We start from the raw sequence: 21536 nt of genomic DNA on the forward strand, positions 1-21536 counted from the left end.
CACGGAAGCAAGAGGTGGCACTGCGCGAAAGGACAGGCCACCCCCAGGGCCAGATTGAGGTTCGATGAGGCCCTAAGCTACTGAAGGTAATGGGGCCCTTTCTATGGCCAGGTGTCCTTTGTCAACAACAAATGGTCGCTGTTTTTTGTGTTGAATATATGCTATAAGGTCATTTATGACCCTAATAGGCATCTAAAGCCATTTGCACATAACAAAATATGTATTTTATCAAAGTAATTGTTGAACTGAAATACAATTAAGAAGTATATTAACAGTGAAATACAATTAAGAAGTAGTATATTAATAGTGAAATAATTATTAAGCTCTAACTGTATGTAGGTTTTATTTTGTTTTTCATCTTATATTTTGGAAATGTACATCCAGTTTTATTTCCCTTTAAAAAATTTTGGGGCCCCCAAGAGAGTGGTGCCCTAAGCTATAGCTTGTTTATCTTATACATAAATCTGGCACTGGCCATTCCCCCCCTGAAGGCAGCATGGTGCAATGGTTAGCATGTTGGAGAGAGTCCAGGGTTCGAATCCCCAACATGGCCATGAAGCTCACCGGGGGACCTTGGGAGCCAGTCACCACCTCTCTAAACCTAACCTACCTCACTGGGTGGTCTGGGGGATTAAATAGGAGGGCAAGAACCATGTAAGACACCTGGGGGGGCAGGAATGGGGGGGTATGTAAATGCAATGAATGGATTAATAAGGCTGCATCACTGTCTAGCACCAGGACCAATTCAGAGACCCACAGCTTATTTTCACTCCTAATGCTGAGCTCTACCCTTTCAGCTAGGGACGCGGGTGGCGCTGTAGGTTAAACCACAGAGCCTAGGACTTCCCGATCAGAAGGTTGGCAGTTCGAATCCCCGCGACAAGGTGAGCTCCCGTTGCTCGGTCCCAGCTCCTGCCTACCTAGCAGTTCAAAAGCACGTCAAAGTGCAAGTAGATAAATAGGTACCGCTCCAGAGGGACAGTAAACGGCGTTTCTGTGTGCTGCTCTGGTTCGCCAGAAGCGGCTTAGTCATGCTGGCCACATGACCCAGAAGCTGTATGCCGGCTCCCTTGGCCAATAAAGCGAGATGAGCGCCACAACCCCAGAGTCGGCCACGACTAGACCTAATGGTCAGGGGTCCCTTCACCTTTACCCTTTCAACTATCCCTCCCTACAGACCCTCTCAGGTGTTATGATTGGGGTGGGGTGCTGCGGTGGAGACTGGCCCCTTAGGGCAAATGGGGCATGTACTCAGCTAGCCCCCACCTCTCTGCCTTCTTACAGGTGGTCCAGAGAGGAGGCAAGCAGGGCCCCAAGGCGGAAGAGGCATTCAGGTGTGAAGAGCAAGAAATAGCTCACTTGGCAGAGCATGAGACTCTTAATCGGAGGGTCGTGGGTTTGAGCCCCACATTGGGTAAAAGATTCCTGTATTGCAGGGGGTTGGACTAGATGGCCCTAGGGATCCCATTCTAACTATGATTCTATGAAATCACCCGCATTCAGAGGGAAAGGCTGTAGCTCAGTTGCAGAACACCTGCCTTGAATGCAGAAGGTTCAGTCCCCAAATATCTCTCCAGGTGGGGCTGGGAATCTCCCCAAAGAGTCACTGCCGATCAGTGGAGGCAGTACTGAGCTGGATGGACTAGTGGGTCTGATTCGGAGTAAGGCAGCTTACGGTGGTTCATGCATGGACCAAGCCCACACCCCTGTCACTCACCTCCTTTGGTGCTCGAGGCTACTCTCCTGCGCAGGCTGCGGTCCAGCAGCTGGTGGGTCCGGGTGGGGCTGGCTCGGGCCATCAGCCGGGCCGTCGCCTCATGGAGGAACACCTGTGGGGGGCAGGCCAGAGTCAGGAACCACCACACTCCCCCCAGCACCACCCACCGCTGCCTCCCACCAGAACCGCCACGAAAACCAGCGCTGTGTCGAGATCTCTCTCCCAGGGTCTCTAAAGTTTCTGTCCTCTGCAAAAGAGGCTACAGGTTCCCTGCCTTGTTCTCAGAGCACTTGAGAATTTATTTAGAAATTTGTCAGAATTCTGGTGGCCAAAGGCTTTCAAGCTGACTTCCCCGTGGCAAGGCAGCCAACTCTCAAACACATGTGCTTTTCTTTACAAAAAAGATTTCTCTGGCGCTTTGCAGCCTCCCCAGCTGCCTGCACTTCCTGATCTGGTTTAATTGATGGCTGGGCACCCAGGGAGGCTGCAGAGCACAGACCACCAGCGAGATGAGTTGCAGAATGAAAGAAGGGATGCTCACAACAAACACCCCTTGGCCATCGAAAGGAAGGCAAGGATGACACAGATCCTGCACCTGTGAGGATTTCAGCAAAAAATTGAAACTTAGCACCCTTAGCAGACTACAGCCCCCAGGATTCGGGGGGGGGGCTTGACTTTTAACATGGTATATGATGCAGATGTGACCTCAGAGCCTCACAACACGCAGAGGGCTGCAAATTCCACATTGTCAAGCCCTTAACAGCTTGGGACCAGTTTAATTACAAGATCTGCCCACTCGACCAACTGATCAGTGGAAACAGCACTGTTAAAGGTGCCATATAATACCCATTCCACATTTGTAAGAACTCGATATTTTAGTGTGGAAACACCTCCACTTTGGAACTCCCTGCCTATTGATAGCAAGCAGGTGCCTTCAAGTGTCATCTCCAATTCCTGCACAGACAAGTCTATTCGGATGCTGGGAAAGCGGATGGGAGTTCTGACCACTTTCTAGTCCGTTGCTACGTTAACATTATGAAAGCTTTAAATTATTGTTGATTTCATGGTATTATCTTTCCGGTAATCCCCTTTGAAGGTTTTTTTAAATAAAAAACAACAGCAATCGAGCTGTATATAAATTTGGTACGCAGGCTGAGACCCTATCTGCCTGCGGACTGCCTCGCCAGAGTGGTGCATGCTCTAGTTATCTCTTGCTTGGACTACTGCAATGCACTCTATGTGGGGCTACCTTTGAAGGTGACCTGGAAACTACAACTAATAAAGAATGCGGCAGCTAGACTGGTGACTGGGGGTGGCCGCCGAAACCACATAACACCAGTCTTGAAAGACCTACATTGGCTCCCAGTACGTTTTCAATTATAATTCAAAGTGTTGGTGCTGACCTTTAAAGCCCTAAACAGCCTCGGCCCAGTATACCTGAAGGAGCGTCTCCACCCCCATCGTTCTGCCCGGACGCTGAGGTCCAGCGCCGAGGGCTTTCTGGCGGTTCCCTCACTGTGAGAAGCCAAGTTACAGGGAACCAGGCAGAGGGCCTTCTCGGTAGTGGCGCCCGCCCTGTGGAACGCCCTCCCACCAGATGTCAAAGAGAAGAACAACTACTAGATTTTTAGAGGACATCTGAAGGCAGCCCTATTTAGGGAAACTTTTAATGTTTAACAGACCACTGTATTTTAATACTCTGTTGGAAGCCGCCCAGAGTGGCTGGGGAAACCCAGCCAGATGGGCGCGGTATAAATAATAAATTCTATTCTATTCTTCTTATGGGACAAATAAAATAAACAAGACTGGAGAAGTCTCTGAGTCGGCGTGAGACAGCTTCATAGGGTGACTAAAAACCAGCGCTCTCGACAGTGACGGCCGCAATGCAGAGCCAATGAGGAGCTTACGGGAGCAGAGGAGCCCAGCGTCGCACTCACCCTGTGCATGGCAGCCTTGTCCGCTTGCGCCAGGCGCCGGAGGCTGCTGAGATCCTGCTGGAAGCCACGGAGCTCTAGGGTGGAGGCCTGGTAGGGAGCGCCATGCGGCTGCCCTGCTTGCATCTGCTGCTGCCAGAGCCGGGTGCGAGTGATGAGCAGGAGGTCACACAAGAGGAACTGCGCAGCCTGAGAAAGAGAGAGAATGCAAGAAAGTGAGAAGAGACCTCCTGGATCAGGCCCATGGCCCACCTAGTCCAGCATCCTGGAAGAGCGGATTCAAGAGCTTTCCATCTGTTCGATGGAAGCAGAGGTTACATTTTCTGAGAATCCTGCAGAAAAAAAATCTCTCAAAGGACCTCTTGATGGCATTTTACCATTGTACTGCTGAGAGTGTATTAACTGATGGTCTGTGTGTGTGGTTTGGGAGCTGCACGGTCAGGGGAAAAACAATGCTGCCCAGGGTTGTAAAGACTGCGGAGAGAATAATTGGGTGCACTCTTCCCACTTCGGATCAAATCTATGCTTCCAGGCGCCATAAGAAAGCTGCAGAGATAGCGCAGGATAGTGCGCATCCCGGAAATGATCTCTTCCAGATTCTGCCTTCTGGAAGAAGGTACAGGGTTATAAAGACTAGGACTAGCCGCCTGAGAAGCAGTTTCTATCCAAATGCGTTTTTGGTTTTAAACGCAGTGTAAGGTAGTCTCTATGTGAGTATATTGTATTTAAAAATGGGGTATCAGAGTTTTTAGGGGGCTAACCAGGCTGGGATAGCTGGGATAGCAGGCTTGTTGGTTTTTGAATGTCTTATGTAGATTTTTCAATTTCATGGCAATGAAAATAATGAATAGAGTTGGGGCAATAACACAACCCTGTTTAACACCTGATCCCACTGTGAATGGTTCACTTTGAGAGCCATTGTTATCTGCGATTGTTGCTGTCGTATTATCATGGAGGAGCCGAATGATGTTCACAAATTTATCTGGGCAGCCAATTTTCAGAAGGACAGTCCACAGGGCATTGCGATTTACAGTGTCGAAAGCCTTAGTCAAATCAATAAATACAGGGGTTGGATTTGCTCTCTGCGTTTTTCTGAAAGCTGTTGAGTGGTGAAAATCATGTCCACTGTCCCCCTAGAAGGCCGAAAACCATTTTGGGATTCATGAAGGGTCACCTCGGATATTAGTAAGAGACAGTTTGCTAAGATCCTTGCAAGAATTTTGCCGGCCGCAGCTAATACGGGATTTGAAGACACTCAAACTCAGGACGCGAAGGAGAAATGTGCTAAGAGGAAGGCACGCTTGGCAAATCCACACCATGATCAACTCCCACCTGGAAACCTATGTCTCCACTGTGGAAGGACGTGAGGATCCAGAATTGGCCTCCACAATCACTTACGGACTCATTGTTAAAACCATATTTATGGAAGACAATCTTACTTGGCTACGAGGGACTGCCAAAGAAGAAGAGTCACTGAGAGACAATAAGGGTTGATAGTTGGTGGGTGGAGGGTGTGGGGCTGACGACAGGAGCGAGCCAGCAGTAAATCACACTGTGCAAGTTGGAGTTGATTCTTTATTAGAAAAAACACGATCTGCAAAGGAGTGTCAGGCCTAATGAGCAGAGCAACTCATCTCCGGTAGGACTTGCCCCCATGAAGCAGTTTCTGAGACTGAAGATCTCTGCCTCCCCACAGCTGCCTAAGCCCCTCCTCTCCAGGGTTTTCTCCAAGCAATCTGAGACTGTGCCTGTGTAACCCTAATTTCTCTTCTGCCCTTTTCATGCCTCTACTGGTTCTGGGAGGCAAGTGGGGAGGGGAGCTTGTCGCATGAAAGGGAGGCACCCAGGACTCTTCAGCAGCCTTACTCATCTCTGCCTCTTGGTCTCTCTCCTCTCCTGCTTCAGCTTCTGAACTGCTCTCTGCCACAGACTCCTCCCACTCACTTCGCCCTGTTGCCTCTTCAGCTTCTAACACCTCCTCTTCCCAGTCTTCTCCCTCTGACCACTCACTGAAGTCCACCCCCCCTCCCCAGGCTCTGAGCCTTCTTCCCTTGGGGGTTCCCCAGCTGGTTCCTCCCACCATTCCTCTGCGTCCAACCCCTCTGTGACAGCCCAAGGTCTTTCCCAGTCAATCTCCTGCTCCTGCCTCTTCTCGCAAGCCCTGGGCTGCTGCCATGACCCTCCGCCGGGAGAAGCGGCCTCAGGGCTGCACTGGAGGGGCATTGCACACTTTGGCTGCACATGCAATGCAACTACAATGCACCCCCGACACCACCACAACGCCCGCCCACCCCGCCTCTGCACAGCCTCCCGGTTTCCGCAGCCGCCAGAGGTGGGGAAAGGTTGTCTTCAGAAACAACGAGACCAGGATGTTTGGAAAGAGAGAGAGAGAGACAGGTGGGGAACTTCAGGACCAGGGGCCAAATGTGGCCCTTTGAACCTTGCTCTCTAGCCCTTGGACCCTCCACAGACCACATGCCCCTGTCGAGACCCACAGAAACCCTGCTCTGAGCCCTCCCTGAGGACTTCTGCCTGGGCTGTACTAACGGCTCCTTGAATGCTGGGATGGAGAGAGATGAGCCAGTAGAATTTTGTGTGTGGCTGGAATCCAGTCTATGGGTACAAAGGTACCGTATTTTTCCGTGTATAACATGCCCCCTTGTATAAGACAGCCTCTATTTTTTGGGACTCCAAATTGAGAAAATGGGGGGAGATTGCCCAGAGTTGTTCAGCTTTTTGGGGGAGCGGGGAGAGATTGCCCAGAGATGTTGAGCTTTTTCGAGGGGAGATTGCCAATAGTTTTTGAGTTTCTTTAAAGGAGGATTGTCCACAGTTGCTGAGTTTATTTTCAGAGGGGAGTGCCCAGATGCGTTGAGCTTTCTTGAGGGGTTGCCGAAAATCGCTCACCCACAGCATCGCCACAGCCAACCGCACAATCGCAAACACATCAACAAACCCCCCAATCGCCTGCACGCTCGCCAGAGGACATCGCCAATAGCACGCCAATAGCCAGTAGACCTTGCCACACCAACCAACCATCCACAAAAACAGCACTGACAATCTCCAGCTCGTGGCAGCCACCAATCGCCTGTCCCACCTCTCCACTACCCTAGTATAAGACGCCCCTGATTTTTTTGCAAGATTTCTTAATAAAATAAGCTTGTCTTATAGACAGAAAACTAGTGTATGCTGCTATCTGCTGCTCTGTCCCCTTTTGCCTCTGGCCCCCGACTGCCTCAGCATGCGGCCCCCAGAAGGTTCATCACAAGGGAATGGGCCCTTGTGCTGAGAAAGTCCCTTCACCCCACAGATGCAAAAAAAACCAAGACAGACAACTGCTCATGTCCCAGACCACCCACACCGCCCCCCTTAAGACTCATTGTCTTCCAAGCAGAACCCATTCCCCACTTAGCACCTCTTCTGATTCTAAACTCCACCCAGAGGGCAGGAGCTAAAGGGTTGCTGGGCCACCTCCATCACCCAGGTACCTCAGCCACTGTCTCCCCCCCCCCAAGGTGTTCATTTATTCAAAATGAACAAATCTTGCTCTTCAGACACACAAAGGCTCCCAGGGCAGCTTGCAAACGTCACTGACCAGAAGAGAGTCCCTGCCCTCCATGATTACACTCAAAAAGACACAGCACTAAAGGAAAGGGAACTGCGAGGAAGGAGGAAAAGAAAAAAAGAAAACTCAAGTACTCTTTCTTAGTTACAGAATTTTTGGAACTGAAGGGCAGGGAGGAAGGGTGCTGTCAGGGAACTGACATCGGAGCGAGAGGCGAAGGGGAGGGTCCCAGATGATGCTGGCGAAGGACCCAGCAGCAGGGGGAGAAACAGCTCAGTAGAGGGGGAAGCCAATCAGCGCAACACCGGGGATAAAGGGAGGCAGACGGGGGGAGTGGAGAGAGGGCTCCAGGACTCTTCACTGGACATCAGTGAGGAGAGCCCAGGTCCTCCGCTACCCACGCCTTCCCTGCGCAGAAGACTCCCGCGCAGTGAGAGGAGGAGGAGACTGGGTGTCAAACAACTTTTATGTTGGAAGAGGTTCAAGAAACGCCCACTGACGGATTCTGCCAGTGACTGAGGCAGCCACCATGAGAAGGGGCTGTGCAGTCAGAAAGTTTTAACAAGGCAAATTAACCAAGAAAGGCACCAGTTTATGCACGAGTAACTCATACCCATTACAGGTGTCCAAGAAGTGGGTTGAACCTGAAGAAAGGAAGGTGTCCAGATAATTGGGGGAGGGGGAGACATTTTTCCTCTTCAGCCACAAGATGTCAGGGGCTGAGCAGAGGAGGAGGAGGAATGGTGGAGACCACCTGCCCATCCTGACCCTTCCAGGGAGGAGGAGGAGGAAGAGAAAGACAGTATAGATTCACAACAGCGGTTTGAGAGAGGGAGCAACTCAGAGGCAGATGAGGGGGAAAGCTGGGAAATCACGGGAGAGCCAGAGCAACACCGGGCTGACATGTTGTCATTAGAAAGCATCCCAGAGCCTCCGCCTCCCAGAACCCGGTGAGCCTTGAAAGTAGGAGAGCAAAGAGCTCAAAGACAGAGGGCACATAGAGGAGGTGGTAAGAATGAAGAATGAGGAAGTGGGAGAGGCAGAGGGTGGAGATTCACTCGGGACAACAACATTATCCAAGAGGCCGGGTTCTATAGCCTCTCTCTGTAAAGACTGAAATAAAAAAGGACTGTAAGAAACTTTTCCTTGTCTTTACACTTTCCTGGGCAACCAGCCAAGAGCCACGGACACAACTTGAGGCTCCATTCAGAACATTTTAGCTCCAGGACAAATCAGAAGCTCCAGTCCAGGCACCCCCAAACTTGGCCCTCCAGATGTTTTGGGACTACAACTCCCATCATCCCCAACTAACAGGACCAGTGGTCAGGGATGATGGGAATTGTAGTCCCAAAACATCTGGAGGGCTGAATTTGGGGTGCCTGCTCCAGGCAAACTAAACACCACCCCCTAGCCTTGCGCCAAAGCCTCATTCAGAATCCCAGCCTCCGGATCTGGGCCGTTACCCCCCCCTGTACAGCAACAGGCTCCGCCTCCAGGGGGCAAGTAAATACACATTAGCTCCACCCACCCCTTTAAGCACCACCCCAGCCTCCCACTTGGCCCCGCCCAGGCCTCCAGGCCCCGCCCCCACCACAACTCACTCTGTCGATGGCACTGGGGGGCGTGTTCCCCGCCAAGCTGTCTCGCAAGTAGTCGCCGGCTCTGTCACACTGGCCCAAGCTGCAGTCGAGCTTGCCCATCAGCACCCGCGCAGCCTTGAAGGTATGCAGCGCCGCGCGAGGAAGAGGATTCCTGCAGCGCAGAAAGGAGAAGCAGGATGAATTGCCAACCTATCGTTTCAGGGGAGGGGCGAAACTGCCCGCCCCCCATATCAGTAGAGTTCTGTGTGGGCTGAAGAGCTCTGGGAAAGCTGCAAGGTCTGCCTTTGGCCACAGAATCCAGTTTCCTTTAAATAATAATAATAATAAAAGCTCAGGGTTTGTTTGCTTAAATTCAAGTTCCTAGCCCCTATGACTGTGGAACAATGCATTCTGAAAATAATGACTGGAATGAGAGAAGTTAGCTGAGCCAGCTCCAAGACGGAGCTTATGAACGTCAGAGCAGCAACCAGTACTCAGAGGTAGACTTCCCCTGAACTTGGAGGTTCTCTATAGCCAACAGAGGCGTCACAGAGGGTTGCAAAACCCAGCTTTGCACAATTTTGATTCTTCTTCCTTTGTTTTAGGAGGAGACAACACTCAGCCCCCTGCCAATGTCGCTGAGCAGCCTGGCTGCCATCACACTCCTTACAAGCTCCTTGCAGGATTTTGCTGTCTTTGGCCAGTCTGGCATAGTGGTTAGGGTGTCAGGCTGGGGACTGGGAGACCAGGGTTCAAATCCCCACTTGGCCACAGTTTAAGAAGGATGCTGACAAGCTGGAACGGGTGCAGAGGAGGGCAACCAAGATGATCAAGGGTCTGGAAATCAAGCCTTACGGTTGAGGGAGTTGGGTATGTTTAGCCTGGACAAGAGGAGACTTAGAGGAAATATGATAGCCATCTTAAAATATCTCAAGGGCTGTCACATGGAAGAGGAAGCAAGCTTGTTTTCTCCTGCTCCAGAGGGTAGGATCTGAACCAGTGGATTCAAGTTCCAAGGAAGGAGAGTCCGACTAAACATCAGGAAGAACTTTCTGACAGTAAGACCTGTTTCCCTTGGGAGACTGTGGGCTCTCCTTCCTTGAAGGTTTTAAAGCAGAGGTTGGCTGGCCATCTGTCATGCATGCTTTAGTCGAGATTCCTGCATTGCAGGGGGTTGGACTAGATGACCCTCAGGGGTCCCTTGCAACTCTCTCTATGATTGTATGATGCTGACCTGGTCTCCCTCTCTCTCTCATAGGGGAGCTACCTCACAGGGGTTGTTGTTAGGACAAAATGGGGACAGGGAGACCTCAGAGCCACCCTAAGCTCCACAGAGAAAAAGGTAGGATATAAACAACAGCAACACGTTAATATTTTCCCCCACCCCACTTACTCAGAGGCCTGGAGGGCCCTTGGCATCGATTCCACCAGTGGGTACAGGCGCTCCACAGCCTCGTCATCCCCTTGCAGCCCATGGATCGCCATGGCAACCACAGATGCCCACCAGTGGGCTATGGGATCGGTGCCTAGAGGACGGAGAGGGACATGGCATCAGGCGGATCCTGCCCAAAACACTGAACCTCTTATGACAAGGTGGGGGGTGGGGGCTCAGAGGGCCAGATCCTTAGCTTTCCCCTCAACCCCTTGGACCGGAGGGGCGGAGATACCCAGCTGCCAGTCACCTGACAACTCCATCTCATCTCGCTTTACTAGCCGATGGAGCCGGCGTACAGCTTCTGGGTCATGTGGCCAGCATGACTAAGCCGCTTCTGGCGAACCAGAGCAGCGCATGGAAACGCTGTTTACCTTCCCGCTGGAGCGGTACCTATTTATCTACTTGCACTTGGACGTGCTTTCGAACTGCTAGGTTGCCAGGAGCAGGGACCGAGCAACAGGAGCTCACCCTGTCGCAGGGATTTGAACCGCCGACTTTCTGATCGGCAAGTCCTAGGCTCTGTGGTTTAACCCACAGCGCCACCCGCGTGCCCTAGGAAATCAGAAAATGTTCTGATGCAAATCGCCCGCTGCAAAATGCCCTGATTTGCACAGAAAGACCACACCACTGGCAACAGCAAAAGTGTCCTCCCGTCTCTACTTAACCGCATAAACCTCTGGTTTCCTTCTCCTCCCTGTCCCACAAGTCTCCAGTTCCCTTCCAGACCCATCCCGCCTAAGGAAACTCTTGGCTTGTTGCTCCCCACCTGTGGCAGCATCCAGACTGGTGCTGAGGGACGGCGTTGGGCTGGGAACGGCATCTGCACAGCTGTTGAGGAAATGCAGGTACTCCAGAGCGTCAGAAAACTCCCTGCAGCCAAACAGAGGAAACCAGGATGAATTTTGGTATGAACGCTGGTGCCAGAGCTCCGGTTTCCAGCAATTTAACCTGGTTTGGGCTTCTAGTTGGGGAGGGGGCAGCCAAAAGGACGTCCCCTCCCAGTACCCCAATCCAGGGCTTCCAAGGGCCCAAAGCGAGACACAAAACTATTAATGCGATTGAATGACTTTAAAAAAAAAAAAGCATTAAATTGAAAGCTTGCCCAACCACCAAAGATCAGGACCAGACCCTCTCCAAGGCCCCATCTCAATCCAGTTTGGACCTTACACCAGGCAAGTGTCTCCCATTTCCTCCAGAAACCCATTCACACAAGTCCTGACTGTGTGAATTGTGTGTCCAGTAGAATTCGGCCCTAAATATTCCTTTAGAGTCTGGGGCCTGTGTAATTTAGGAAGAAGGTGGGATCTTTCCTTGCACATTTTGCCCGCAAGAAGCTTTTGCATCACGATGCAGCGTTGTCCCAGGGGCAGAAGAAAACTAAGTTCCCCTTGACATTTTTTGCAAATACCAATTCCATTTGAAATCAGCAGCACCACCCAGTTCTGGGGTTTCCCCAAACAAGAACAAACCCTTCAACACTGAGTTGCAAAACTGAACTCCCCAGATATTCTCTATCAAGGTCTCTTCCACCCACATATCTGCAAGCACCCACAGCCCCCTTCCCCTTGGGAAACCAGCTGCAAATGGCAGGAAGCAGGCAGGAACCCACTAGACCTCTGCTTAGTGGAAGATAAGGCTCTACAAGCCACAAGAACTATGTTCTCCCTCCCCTGTTGGAGGCAGTATGCTGGGAATCACAGCTGGGAAGAGGACTATTGTAGACCTCACCTAGCGTTTCTCGGTGGGGATTATAAAACCTGGCGGCATGCCCTATGACTCAGCGGGAAATTATGGATGCAGCTGTCCTTAGGAAAGGGCTGTGGCTCAGGGCAGGAAAGGTTCTCGGTTCAATGGCTCGCATCTCTGGGATTGGGCTGGGAAAAGACCGAAACCCTTCAAAGCTGCTCCAAAGCTGCGGGCAAATACTGGGTGGTCCGATTCAGAATAAGGCAGCTCCCTGCGTTCCAAGGGGATAGGAAGGGATAATCTGGGAGCAAGTGAGATGGGTGGGAATCCCCTCTCCAGGGCAGTTTGAAGGGGGATTGGGCCAAATCTGCAACAAGGAGAATCAGTACGAACGGCCTCGGTCCAGTATACCCAAAGGAGCGTCTCTACCTCCATCGTTCTGCCTGGACACTGAGGTCCAGTGCCGAAGGCCTTCTGGCGGTTCCCTCACTGTGAGAAGCCAAGTTACAGGGAACCAGGCAAAGGGCCTTCTCAGTAGTGGCACCCGCCCTGTGGAACGCCCTCCCACCAGATGTCAAAGAGAGAAAACTACCAAACTTTTAGAAGACATCTGAAGGCAGCCCTGTTTAGGGAAGCTTTTAATGTTTAATAGGTTATTGTATTTTAGTGTTTTGTTGGAAGCCACCCAGAGTGGCTGGGGAAACCCAGCCAGATGGGTGGGGTATAAATAAATTATTATTATTATTATTATTATTATTATTATTATTATTATTATTATTAAACACACCATTTAAATGTTCTCACTCAGCATCTATAAATTGGGGGGGGGGGTACCAGAACTGGTTGGAGCCAAGGCAAGAGAGAGCAACATGTACAGGGGCTTCAAGACCCGAAATCCGGTCCTCTCTTACCCCTCGTCGTGGCTGGCAGGCGCCTCACTCTCCAGCCTAGAGACACAGGAAAGGGCTTTCTCCAGCAAATGCTCACGGAACAGCTGGGTCACTTGAGCCAGGGGGTCCGCTGCGAAGGGGAGAGAAAGGGAAAGAACACCCTTTTCTGATGGGGTCGACAGTGTTCATCTGCCTCAGCTGCAACAAAACATGTCTCTCCCGTATCGGTCTCTACAGCCACAGCAGGCGCTGTGACTCTCCAACAGCTTGACTTCATTCACAAAGGTGAACTCCTCCATCGTCTCCCGAGACAGAGGGATGCCAGCCAACCACCTGACAGCACACCATGAAATACCCTCTTGGTCCAATGGGGGGAACAAATAGATTGGAGGACAACCCTTTCCCATGAAGCCCTTGGCCAACATGGCGCCCCCTGGAAGTTGTTGGACTACAACTCCCATCAGGGCCAGGCAGCACAGCCAATGGTTAAGGGCTGATGGAGCTGGGGAGTCCATCTGGAAGGAACCGGAGACAGATTGTGAAGCAGGTGGATTACTATCGATCAGAGCTACAATTCTGGCTAAACAATCAATCTGTCTTCCTTATAGGGAACTCTGGGAGTTGTAGTTCTGCAAGAGGAATAGGGACCTCCTAACAACTCTCGGCACCCTTAAGAAACTACGGCTCCCAGGATTCTTTGCGGAAAGCCTTGGCTGATTAAATGGCACTGCTTCAAATTTATACTGCAGGTGGGTCATTGGGCATAGCTGAGATTCCTGCATTGCAGGGGATTGGACTAGATGGCCATACTATGATTCCATGATTCCTGTCTGTCATGGGCTGCTGCCCATTTGATCCTCACAACAACCTTGTGAGGAAGGTTAGGCTGAGAGAAAGTTGCCCATCAGCTTCTCAGCAAAGCAGGGATTTGAACCCAGGTTTCCCTGCTGCTCCCCAAGTCCAGGGCTCCACCCTCTCACATCACACCAGCCGACTTCTCCATACCTGGATTACTGGTGGAGCTGTAGATGCTCTCCCGAGGGCAGCTCTTCACAGCCCAGTCTCCGTCCACGAAGAAACGGTGACCCACAGGATGGCAGAGCCACTGGAGGGCAGGCGGGACGGTCCCACTGTGGGACAGCAACACCTGCCTGGCGCTGCTGAGGAAGAAGCGCTGCGCCACAAAAGGGAAAGGAAAGCCAGTCAGGGAAGCCCTGGGGGGGACCCCAGCATTCTGTGCTTACCACTTGCAAGGTGGCCAGTGGCTACTTGCAAACCTTGGTTGTTTTTAAAAAATATTCCCCCATAAAATTTATATGCCACTTCACTGTAAAAAAACCCAACAACCCTCAAAGTGGTTTGCGAAAAGAACAAAACAATAATATATTTTGAATATTTGCTGTATTCTGCTTTGGGCACAGCTGGTTGTGGAAATGTGGCATCAAAGTAAATGCGATCAATCAATATTTTGAGGCCCTTCTTCATGCGCCTCCTCTATGAGAAGTCGGGATGGTGGCAACACAAGAGAACAGGGCCTTTTCTGCAGGGGCTCCCTGTTTGTGGAATGCTGGCCCCAGGGAAGTTCGCCTGGCGCCTTCATTATATATATTTTAGTAGCCCGGCAAAAACGTTCCTTTTCAACCAGGCCTCTGGCTGATTAATATTCTACAGCCTTTTAAATGTGTCTGTTGTTTTGGTTTGCATTATTTGCTTGTGTTTTTATCTTGTATTTTATTCTGCGGACCGCCCTGATACCTTGCAATGAAGGACTGTATTAATAATAATAATAATAATAATAATAATAATAATAATGGGGCTTTTTTCAGCTGGAACTCGCTTGAACTCAATTCTGGCACCTCTCAGATTTGCACCATTGCCATTCAAAGAGAATGCAATAAGTTTTTTTTCTTTTCTAGAAAAATAGCAACAACAACAACAATTTGGCCCTCCAGGTGCTGTTGGACTGCAATTCCCCTCACCCTCAGAAAGCAGGGTCAATGGGCAGCCATGATGGGAGCTGTGGTTCGGCGACATCTGCAGAGCCCAAAGTTCCCTACACCTGATGGTGAGCTTAGCCCAAATGGAAGAGCTGAGGTAATATCCTGCACCCCACATCGCACGGCCTTACCGCCAGGAAGTGACAACAGCGATGGAGACTGGTCTTCACACGCAGCGCCGCTGCCACGTAGACCTCGGCCAGCGTCGCCACGGAGATGGTGTTGCCTGCGCACTCGGCCAGGTTCACGGCACTCAGTGCCATGTTGATTGCTGAGAGGTGACCGGCCACGTGCTTCCCTGTGGGAAGAGGAGGAGGCAAAACCCTTAGTCAAAGATGTTTACCGGGGTAGGCAACCTAAGGCCCAGGGGCAGGATGCGGCCCAGTCACCTTTTCAATCCGGCCTGCAGACGGTCCGGGAACTAGCATGTTTTTTACATGAGTAGAATGTGTCCTTTTATTTAAAATGCATCCCTGGGTTATTTGTGGGGCACAGGAATTCGTTCATTTCCCCCAAAAAAGTAGTCCGGCCCACCACATGGTCTGAGGGATGGTGGACCGACCCACAGCTGAAAAAGGTTGCTGACCCCTGGTTTAAACCAAGCATGGCCAGACTTGGCCCTCCAGCTGTTTTGGGACTTCAACTCCCATCATCCCTAGCTAACAGGACCAGTGGTCTGGGATGATGGGGACTGTCTGGCCATGCCTGGAACTTTAAGCCAAGGAGCCGTGGACCCAAAAGGGTTGAAGACCTCTGCTCGAAGCCTACCTGTCATGTGCAGCTGATGCAGTTTGTGGTACACCAGGGCCGCGTCGCAGGCGCTTTTCTGCACGTCAGCCTTGAGCTCCCGGTCGCGGAAGAAGCCGCCAGCCCTTCCCGCCAGCCAACGCCCCACCCAGAGCCGCTGAAGGACGTGACGGATCAAGTTCCATAAAAGGCTGCAGGTCAGGTCGAGGTTGGAGGTCGGGAGTGGGCGGCCGAGGGCTTTCAATGCCGTCCATAAGTTCTGGGAGGCCTGAGCAAAATCTCCCTGAAGAGGAAATGAGGGAGAGAATGGACAAGGCTTGTAAAGGAGGGAGCACAAAGAGGCTATAAGGACATGGAGGAGCAGCTGCTTTGCATCTAGAAGGCCCCAGGGTGAGCAACTCGGTGTGCCGCCTGAGACAGGGTCTTCTTAGCAGTGGCTCCCAGTTTATGGACTGCCCTTCCCTGTTGAGGTGTGCCTGTCTCTCTTATCAACAACTTTGGACCAATTCACCTCTGTAACGGACTGATCTTCAGATGAACCTGCCTTGCCTCTGAACTTGGGACTTGAAAGCCCTGCTTATCTTTGCTAAGTATAGAAGCAGATGTGTCACACAGGATTAGTTTTGAGGATCTGATTGAGGACTTTGCAATTAGAAAAAGTAGGAGATAAATAAAGCGGAAGTATACAAAAACAAATATTATTTTCCATCTTACTGTAGGTTTCATTTCATCTAAAAAAATACCATTTTCTTTTACTGTTTATTAGTGTTTATATTTTGAATTAGGTAAAATATTTTGGTGCCCCCATGTATATAAGTGCTTAGGGTCTCTAAAGGTCTTAATCCAGCCCTGAGCCTAACCCAGACTTGGTCAGCCTTAGCTACAACCCATCATGGCAGCAACAACATTGCCGCAACCCACCTGGTGTAGCCTTGCAACCCACCACTTCACGACCTATGACCTAAAGCAGGGTTTCCCCGAACCTAGGCTCCAACTCCCATCATCCTTAGCAAGCAGGACCAATGGTCTGGGATGATGGGAATCGTAGTCCAACCACAGCAGGAGACCCAAGTTTGGGAAACCTGTGACCTAAGGAAACTAAGCTGAAGAAGAGCCAACAGCAAGTCTGGCCAATGCCCCAGATTACGTGAACCTGTGTCCCCAGTGCCACAACCCTACCACAACCAACACTGCTTTACAGAATGGGCCTCCCATGGAAGTTCCGTCACAGGACCTTTGCTAGACAAGGCAAAGCAGGAAGCGAAAAACCATGAAAATCGCTGAAAATCACAGATGTGCACACTCACCCGCGCCAAGTCGAGGTCTGCCTGCTTGCGGTGCCTCCAGAAAAGGATGGAAGCCTCTGAATGAGGGCGTGTGACGGGCTCGCCATAAATGAACAGCCGGACAAAGGCTCCCAAAACAACCAGCATGTTGATCAGCCAGAAGACCAAGGTGGGGAGAAGCCACTGGAACCAGGCGATAGGGGTGTCTGTGGATGAAGACACGAGGCACTGCGGTTTAGGAATCCGTCTCTCTTCATCACAACAGAGAACTCTGGGAATTGTAGCTCTGTGAGGGGAATAGGGGCTCCCTCACAACTCTCAGCACCTTCAACAGACTACAGCTCCCAAAATTCCTTGGGCGGAGCCATAGCTGTTTGAAGTGGTATCGCAGCGCTCCAAGCATTTCCTGTGAATGTGGCCAAACACACACACACAAGTTCATGCTCTCCAACGTTTCTCCGAAGAAAATAGAGGTGTCCCCTCCAAAATTTCTCCCATGGAAACAGGGACATCCTAAGGAAAAGTGAGGGACTCGGGTGGCACTATGGGTTAAACCACAGAGCCTAGGACTTGCCAATCAGAAGGTCGGCAGTTCGAATCCCCGCGACAGGGTGAGCTCCCGTTGTTCGATCCCTGCTCCTGCCCACCTAGCAGTTCGAAAGCACGTCAAAGTGCAAGTAGATTAATAGGTACCACTCTGGCAGGAAGGTAAATGGCGGCGTTTCCGTGCGCTGCTCTGGTTCGCCAGAAGCGGCTTAGTCATGCTGGCCACATGACCCGGAAGCTGTACGCCGGCTTCCTTGGCCTATAGAGCGAGATGAGCGCCACAACCCCAGAGTCGTCCACGAGTGGACCTAACGGTCAGGGGTCCCTTTACCTTTACCTTTAAGGAAAAGTGGGATATTCTGGGATCAAATCAGAAACTGGGATAGCTTCTATAAAGCCAAGGACTGTTCCTGGAAAATAGGGACACTTGGTCTCCACATCCAGGCATCAAACAGAGAGCGCTTGCTCCAACAGGGCTGATTTGGAAGCCTAAATATGGCGCTGTAGGGGAAAGGAGACTGCAGGATGTATAGAGAAGCCCCACAGGCCTCCGGGTTCTCACCCCCAGCGAAGACCCTGCCGCACACTCACCTGCGACCTCGTTCTGGCTCTTAATGGTGCGCCCGGAGTGGCTGGAGCCATCGATATCCGAAGGGCTGGCCGAGTGAGATCCCGCCAGGAGGGAGGAGAGGGGGTTGAAGGAGAGGCAGAGGAAGACGAAGGCGCACAGGGCCATGCGCGAGCGATCCAGCATCCCCAGGCTGCCTGGCGAGAGCGCCTGATGCTCTTGCTTCACCTGAAACAGCCACAGACAACAGCAGATGAGTTTGGGGGCAGCGTGGAGGGAGGACCAAGTTGCCCCCTTCTCAGCCAGGGGGATTCCAGCTGCTTTTAGAGCTAGATATTTTTGGAGTGTATATGATAAATATTTTGAAATTTTGATACACAAGCAATTGTCAGATAGAGAAGCTATCTCTTTTTTTTATTTTAATCATTTCCTTCCCCCTTAGAATCATAGAAGGAAGGAACCCTGCGGATCACATTGCAATGCAGGAATATGCAGCTGTCCTATACAGTGATCAAGCCTGCAACCAATTCTGCATTTTGTTCTCTTTATGGAAAGAGGCAGTGAATGAAAGAGGGGCATAAACACAGAAAATGATGGAGGGGGTCCCCCCTCGGGTTTCCAGGAACAGTGATAGTTCCTGTGCAAAGACCCTAATGCAACATTTTGCAACCCTAGTGCAAATATTTTGCAAAAATCAAGGTACTCGGAAGTGGGAAAAGCCCTGGAAAAGCTGCTAGAAATCAGAGGAAGCAATATTGGCTTAGATCAAGGGCATGCAGCTGATTCACAGAACTCATATTGAGATGGACTTATGGTATTTTGCATGGTTCCGCTGAAGTGAAGCCCTAGCCCCCTGGTCTCTTCCCAGGCATTCCCCCTTCCACCACCTCCTGCTCCCATTCGGGATCACACCTTGATCTCCTCATAGAAGGGGCTGTCCGGCTCAGAGTCGCTCCCACTGGTGCCGCTGAGCGAGAGGGGGCTGCCGCTGCCGCGCAACGGGGAGCCTGCGTCCGACGGGGGTGGCGTCAGGGTGTCCACTAGCTTGATCCCTTCCTTCGAGTCCTGGGTGTTGCCACCACAGGTGGCTACCAGGTCCTTCAGGGACTCTGCAGAAGCAGGACGGGCGGAAAGAGCAAAAGGAGAATCCATGGGCACCACAGAGAGAAAAGCGCTTCACCCAAAAGCAAGTTCAGCTCCGAGGGCCTTCTGGTGGTTTCCTCACTGCGAGAAGTGAGGTTACAGGGAACCAGGCACAGGGCCTTCTCAGTAGTGGCGCCCGCCCTGTGGAACGCCCTCTCACCAGATGTCAAGGAAATAAACAACTATCTGACTTTTAGAGGACATCTGAAGGCAGCCTTGTTTAGGAAAGTTTTTGATGTTTTATTGTGTTTTTATGTTTTGCTGGAAGCCGCCCAGAGTAGCTGGGGCAATCTAGTCATATGATAATAATAATAATATTGTTATTATTAAGTTCTGCTTCCACCCAAGAAACATCAATGATTCGGAAGGGGGCAGCTGTTTGCGTTTCCCCCCAGGGCAACCACGCTTTTGCTCCTTAGGCAACAGTCACAGAATCATGGAATTGCAGCGCTGGGTGGGTCATCCATTCCAACCCCCTGCAATGCACAAATCACAGCAAAGAACCCCTGGCAGATGGCCACCCAACCTCTGTTTAAAAACCACCAATGAATGAGAGACCACCACCTGGGATCCTTGTACTGATAGGATCCAGCACGTGTTCTGGGGGTCCCTCACAATTTTTTCCTTCCCTCCCCTCCAAAAGTCCAAACTTTTGCAGTTTCTAATCTGAAAAAGGTGCAGAAGGCTGCGAAACTCACTGTTGTTCTGGCTCGCCATTTTGAGGGCCATGTTCTCGGCCTTCAGCTTCTGGTTGGCCTGCTTCAGGAAGCGGATGTGGTCGATTGCTTTGCGCAAAATGGCCGACTTGTTCAGCTGCCAACGGACAGGAAAGGTTGGCACGGTTAGAGGGTGAGCAGAGGGAAATGACAGGCTCGGAGGGGTTCCTCTTTGACCTGTCCTCTTCCCGGGAGGGAGGTTCTCCTGCGCAAGCCCTGTCGAGGCCAACAAGCGGGAGAATCTCCGAGCCACAAACTCTTTCCTGGGGCAACGCCAGAGAACCGCTTGCCACAGCGGCCAGAGCTATAGAGGAGGAATCGTTCCCTTTGGTAGCCAAAGCCTCAGAGCCAAAGCCAAAGCCAAAATGGCAGCGGAATCATCCGAGCGAAGGAGGACCAGGATGAGTGGGCAGAAACAGCCAGTTGGATTGAGAATCCCACAATTTCCTAGACAAGAGACCCTGTCACATTTGGAAGGAGACATTATGTGGCCAAGGGGGTTGGCCAGGCTCTCCCCTGGTGTGGCATCAAATAGCAGATGCAGGGAAAGTTGGCTGCTGCAAACATTTTCATCAGTGCCGGATTTTTGTATAAGCTAAACGAGCCATAGCTTAGGGCCCCACTCTCTTGGGGGCCCCCAAAAAATTAAAGGGGAAAAAACTGGATGTACATTTCCAAAATGTAAGTTAAAAAACAAATAAAATAAAACCTACATACAGCAACAGTGTTTTGTGTTGTGTAGGTTCCTAGGATGTAAGTAATGGGCCCTGCCTGCTAGCCTGCTCCCTAAAATATCACTGGTTTTGCTCATTTCTATATATAGGGTGCCTACATTCTGCATGTGCAGATGGCTTTATATACCAATTAGGTCCATAAATTACCACAGGGCAAATATTCAACACAAAAAACAGCAACAATTTGTTGTTGACAAAGGACAGCTGGACATAGAAAGGGCCCCATTACCTTCAGTAGCTTAGGGCCTCATCAAACCTACTCTAAATCCAGCCCTGATGCCAACCAATATGGCTGAACCTCCCAAATTAAGCTCCAGAACCAACAGAGAGCAAAACCTAGCGGTAAAGGACCCCTGACAGTTAAGTCCAGTCAAAGGCGACTCTGGGGTTGCGGTGCTCATCTCACTTTTCAGGCTGAGGGAACTGGTGTTTGTTCACAGACAGCTTTCCGGGTCATGTGGCCAGCAGGACTAAACCACTTCTGGCGCAATGGAACAACGTAACGGAAACCAGAGGGCACAGAAACGCCGTTTACCTTCCCGCCAGCGCGGTACCTATTTATCTACTTGCACTTTGTGCTTTTGAACTGCTAGGTGGGCAGGAGCTGGGACAGAGCAACGGGAGCTCACCCCGTCACAGGGATTCAAACCGCCGACCTTCTAATCGGCAGGCCCAAGAGGCTCAGTGGTTTAGACCACAGCGCCACCCGCTCCCCTATTGGAGACAGGGGACTATAGCTCAGTGGCAAAACACATGCTTAGCATCCAGAAGGTCCCAGGTTCAATCCCCCAGCATCTCCAAGAAGGGCTGGGAAAGAAACTCTGGGGAGTCACTGCCGGTCAGAGCAGACAATACTGAACTAGATGGACTGTATGGACTGACTCAATATATGGCCATTTATTTATTTATTTCCTATAGTTAATATACCACTTGACTGCAGAAAACCTCAAAGCGGTTTATAAAGATACGATGCCAAAAAATTACCGCTAAAA

The 21536-nt window shown here is 51.0% G+C and overlaps 1 protein-coding gene and 1 long non-coding RNA gene across 5 annotated transcripts in view; both read right to left on the bottom strand.

Moving 5' to 3' along the window:
• Nucleotides 1–21536, bottom strand: part of SREBF1 (sterol regulatory element binding transcription factor 1) — a 44621-nt gene that overhangs the window by 2255 nt on the left and 20830 nt on the right. For all 4 annotated transcript variants that reach the window (XM_083474693.1, XM_083474692.1, XM_083474695.1 and 1 more), the window contains exons 6-18: nt 19793–19907; nt 18864–19060; nt 17975–18179; nt 16859–17043; nt 15573–15834; nt 14936–15102; nt 13813–13981; nt 12829–12937; nt 10998–11101; nt 10190–10322; nt 8818–8968; nt 3655–3840; nt 1718–1829 (exon numbers count right to left, since the gene is read on the bottom strand). In XM_083474693.1, coding sequence (XP_083330819.1) covers nt 1718–1829; nt 3655–3840; nt 8818–8968; nt 10190–10322; nt 10998–11101; nt 12829–12937; nt 13813–13981; nt 14936–15102; nt 15573–15834; nt 16859–17043; nt 17975–18179; nt 18864–19060; nt 19793–19907 — 2095 coding nt within the window. The remainder of the gene's footprint in view (nt 1–1717; nt 1830–3654; nt 3841–8817; nt 8969–10189; nt 10323–10997; nt 11102–12828; nt 12938–13812; nt 13982–14935; nt 15103–15572; nt 15835–16858; nt 17044–17974; nt 18180–18863; nt 19061–19792; nt 19908–21536) is intronic.
• LOC310693144 lies at nt 444–1268 on the bottom strand. The gene is made up of 2 exons (XR_014519008.1): nt 1148–1268; nt 444–783 (listed from the first exon to the last, which is right to left on the bottom strand). It is a non-coding gene; the product is annotated as an uncharacterized lncRNA (long non-coding RNA).

This window comes from Podarcis liolepis (genome assembly GCF_965112155.1).
Source record: "Podarcis liolepis genome assembly, chromosome: 14".
Taxonomy (NCBI): domain Eukaryota; kingdom Metazoa; phylum Chordata; class Lepidosauria; order Squamata; family Lacertidae; genus Podarcis; species Podarcis liolepis.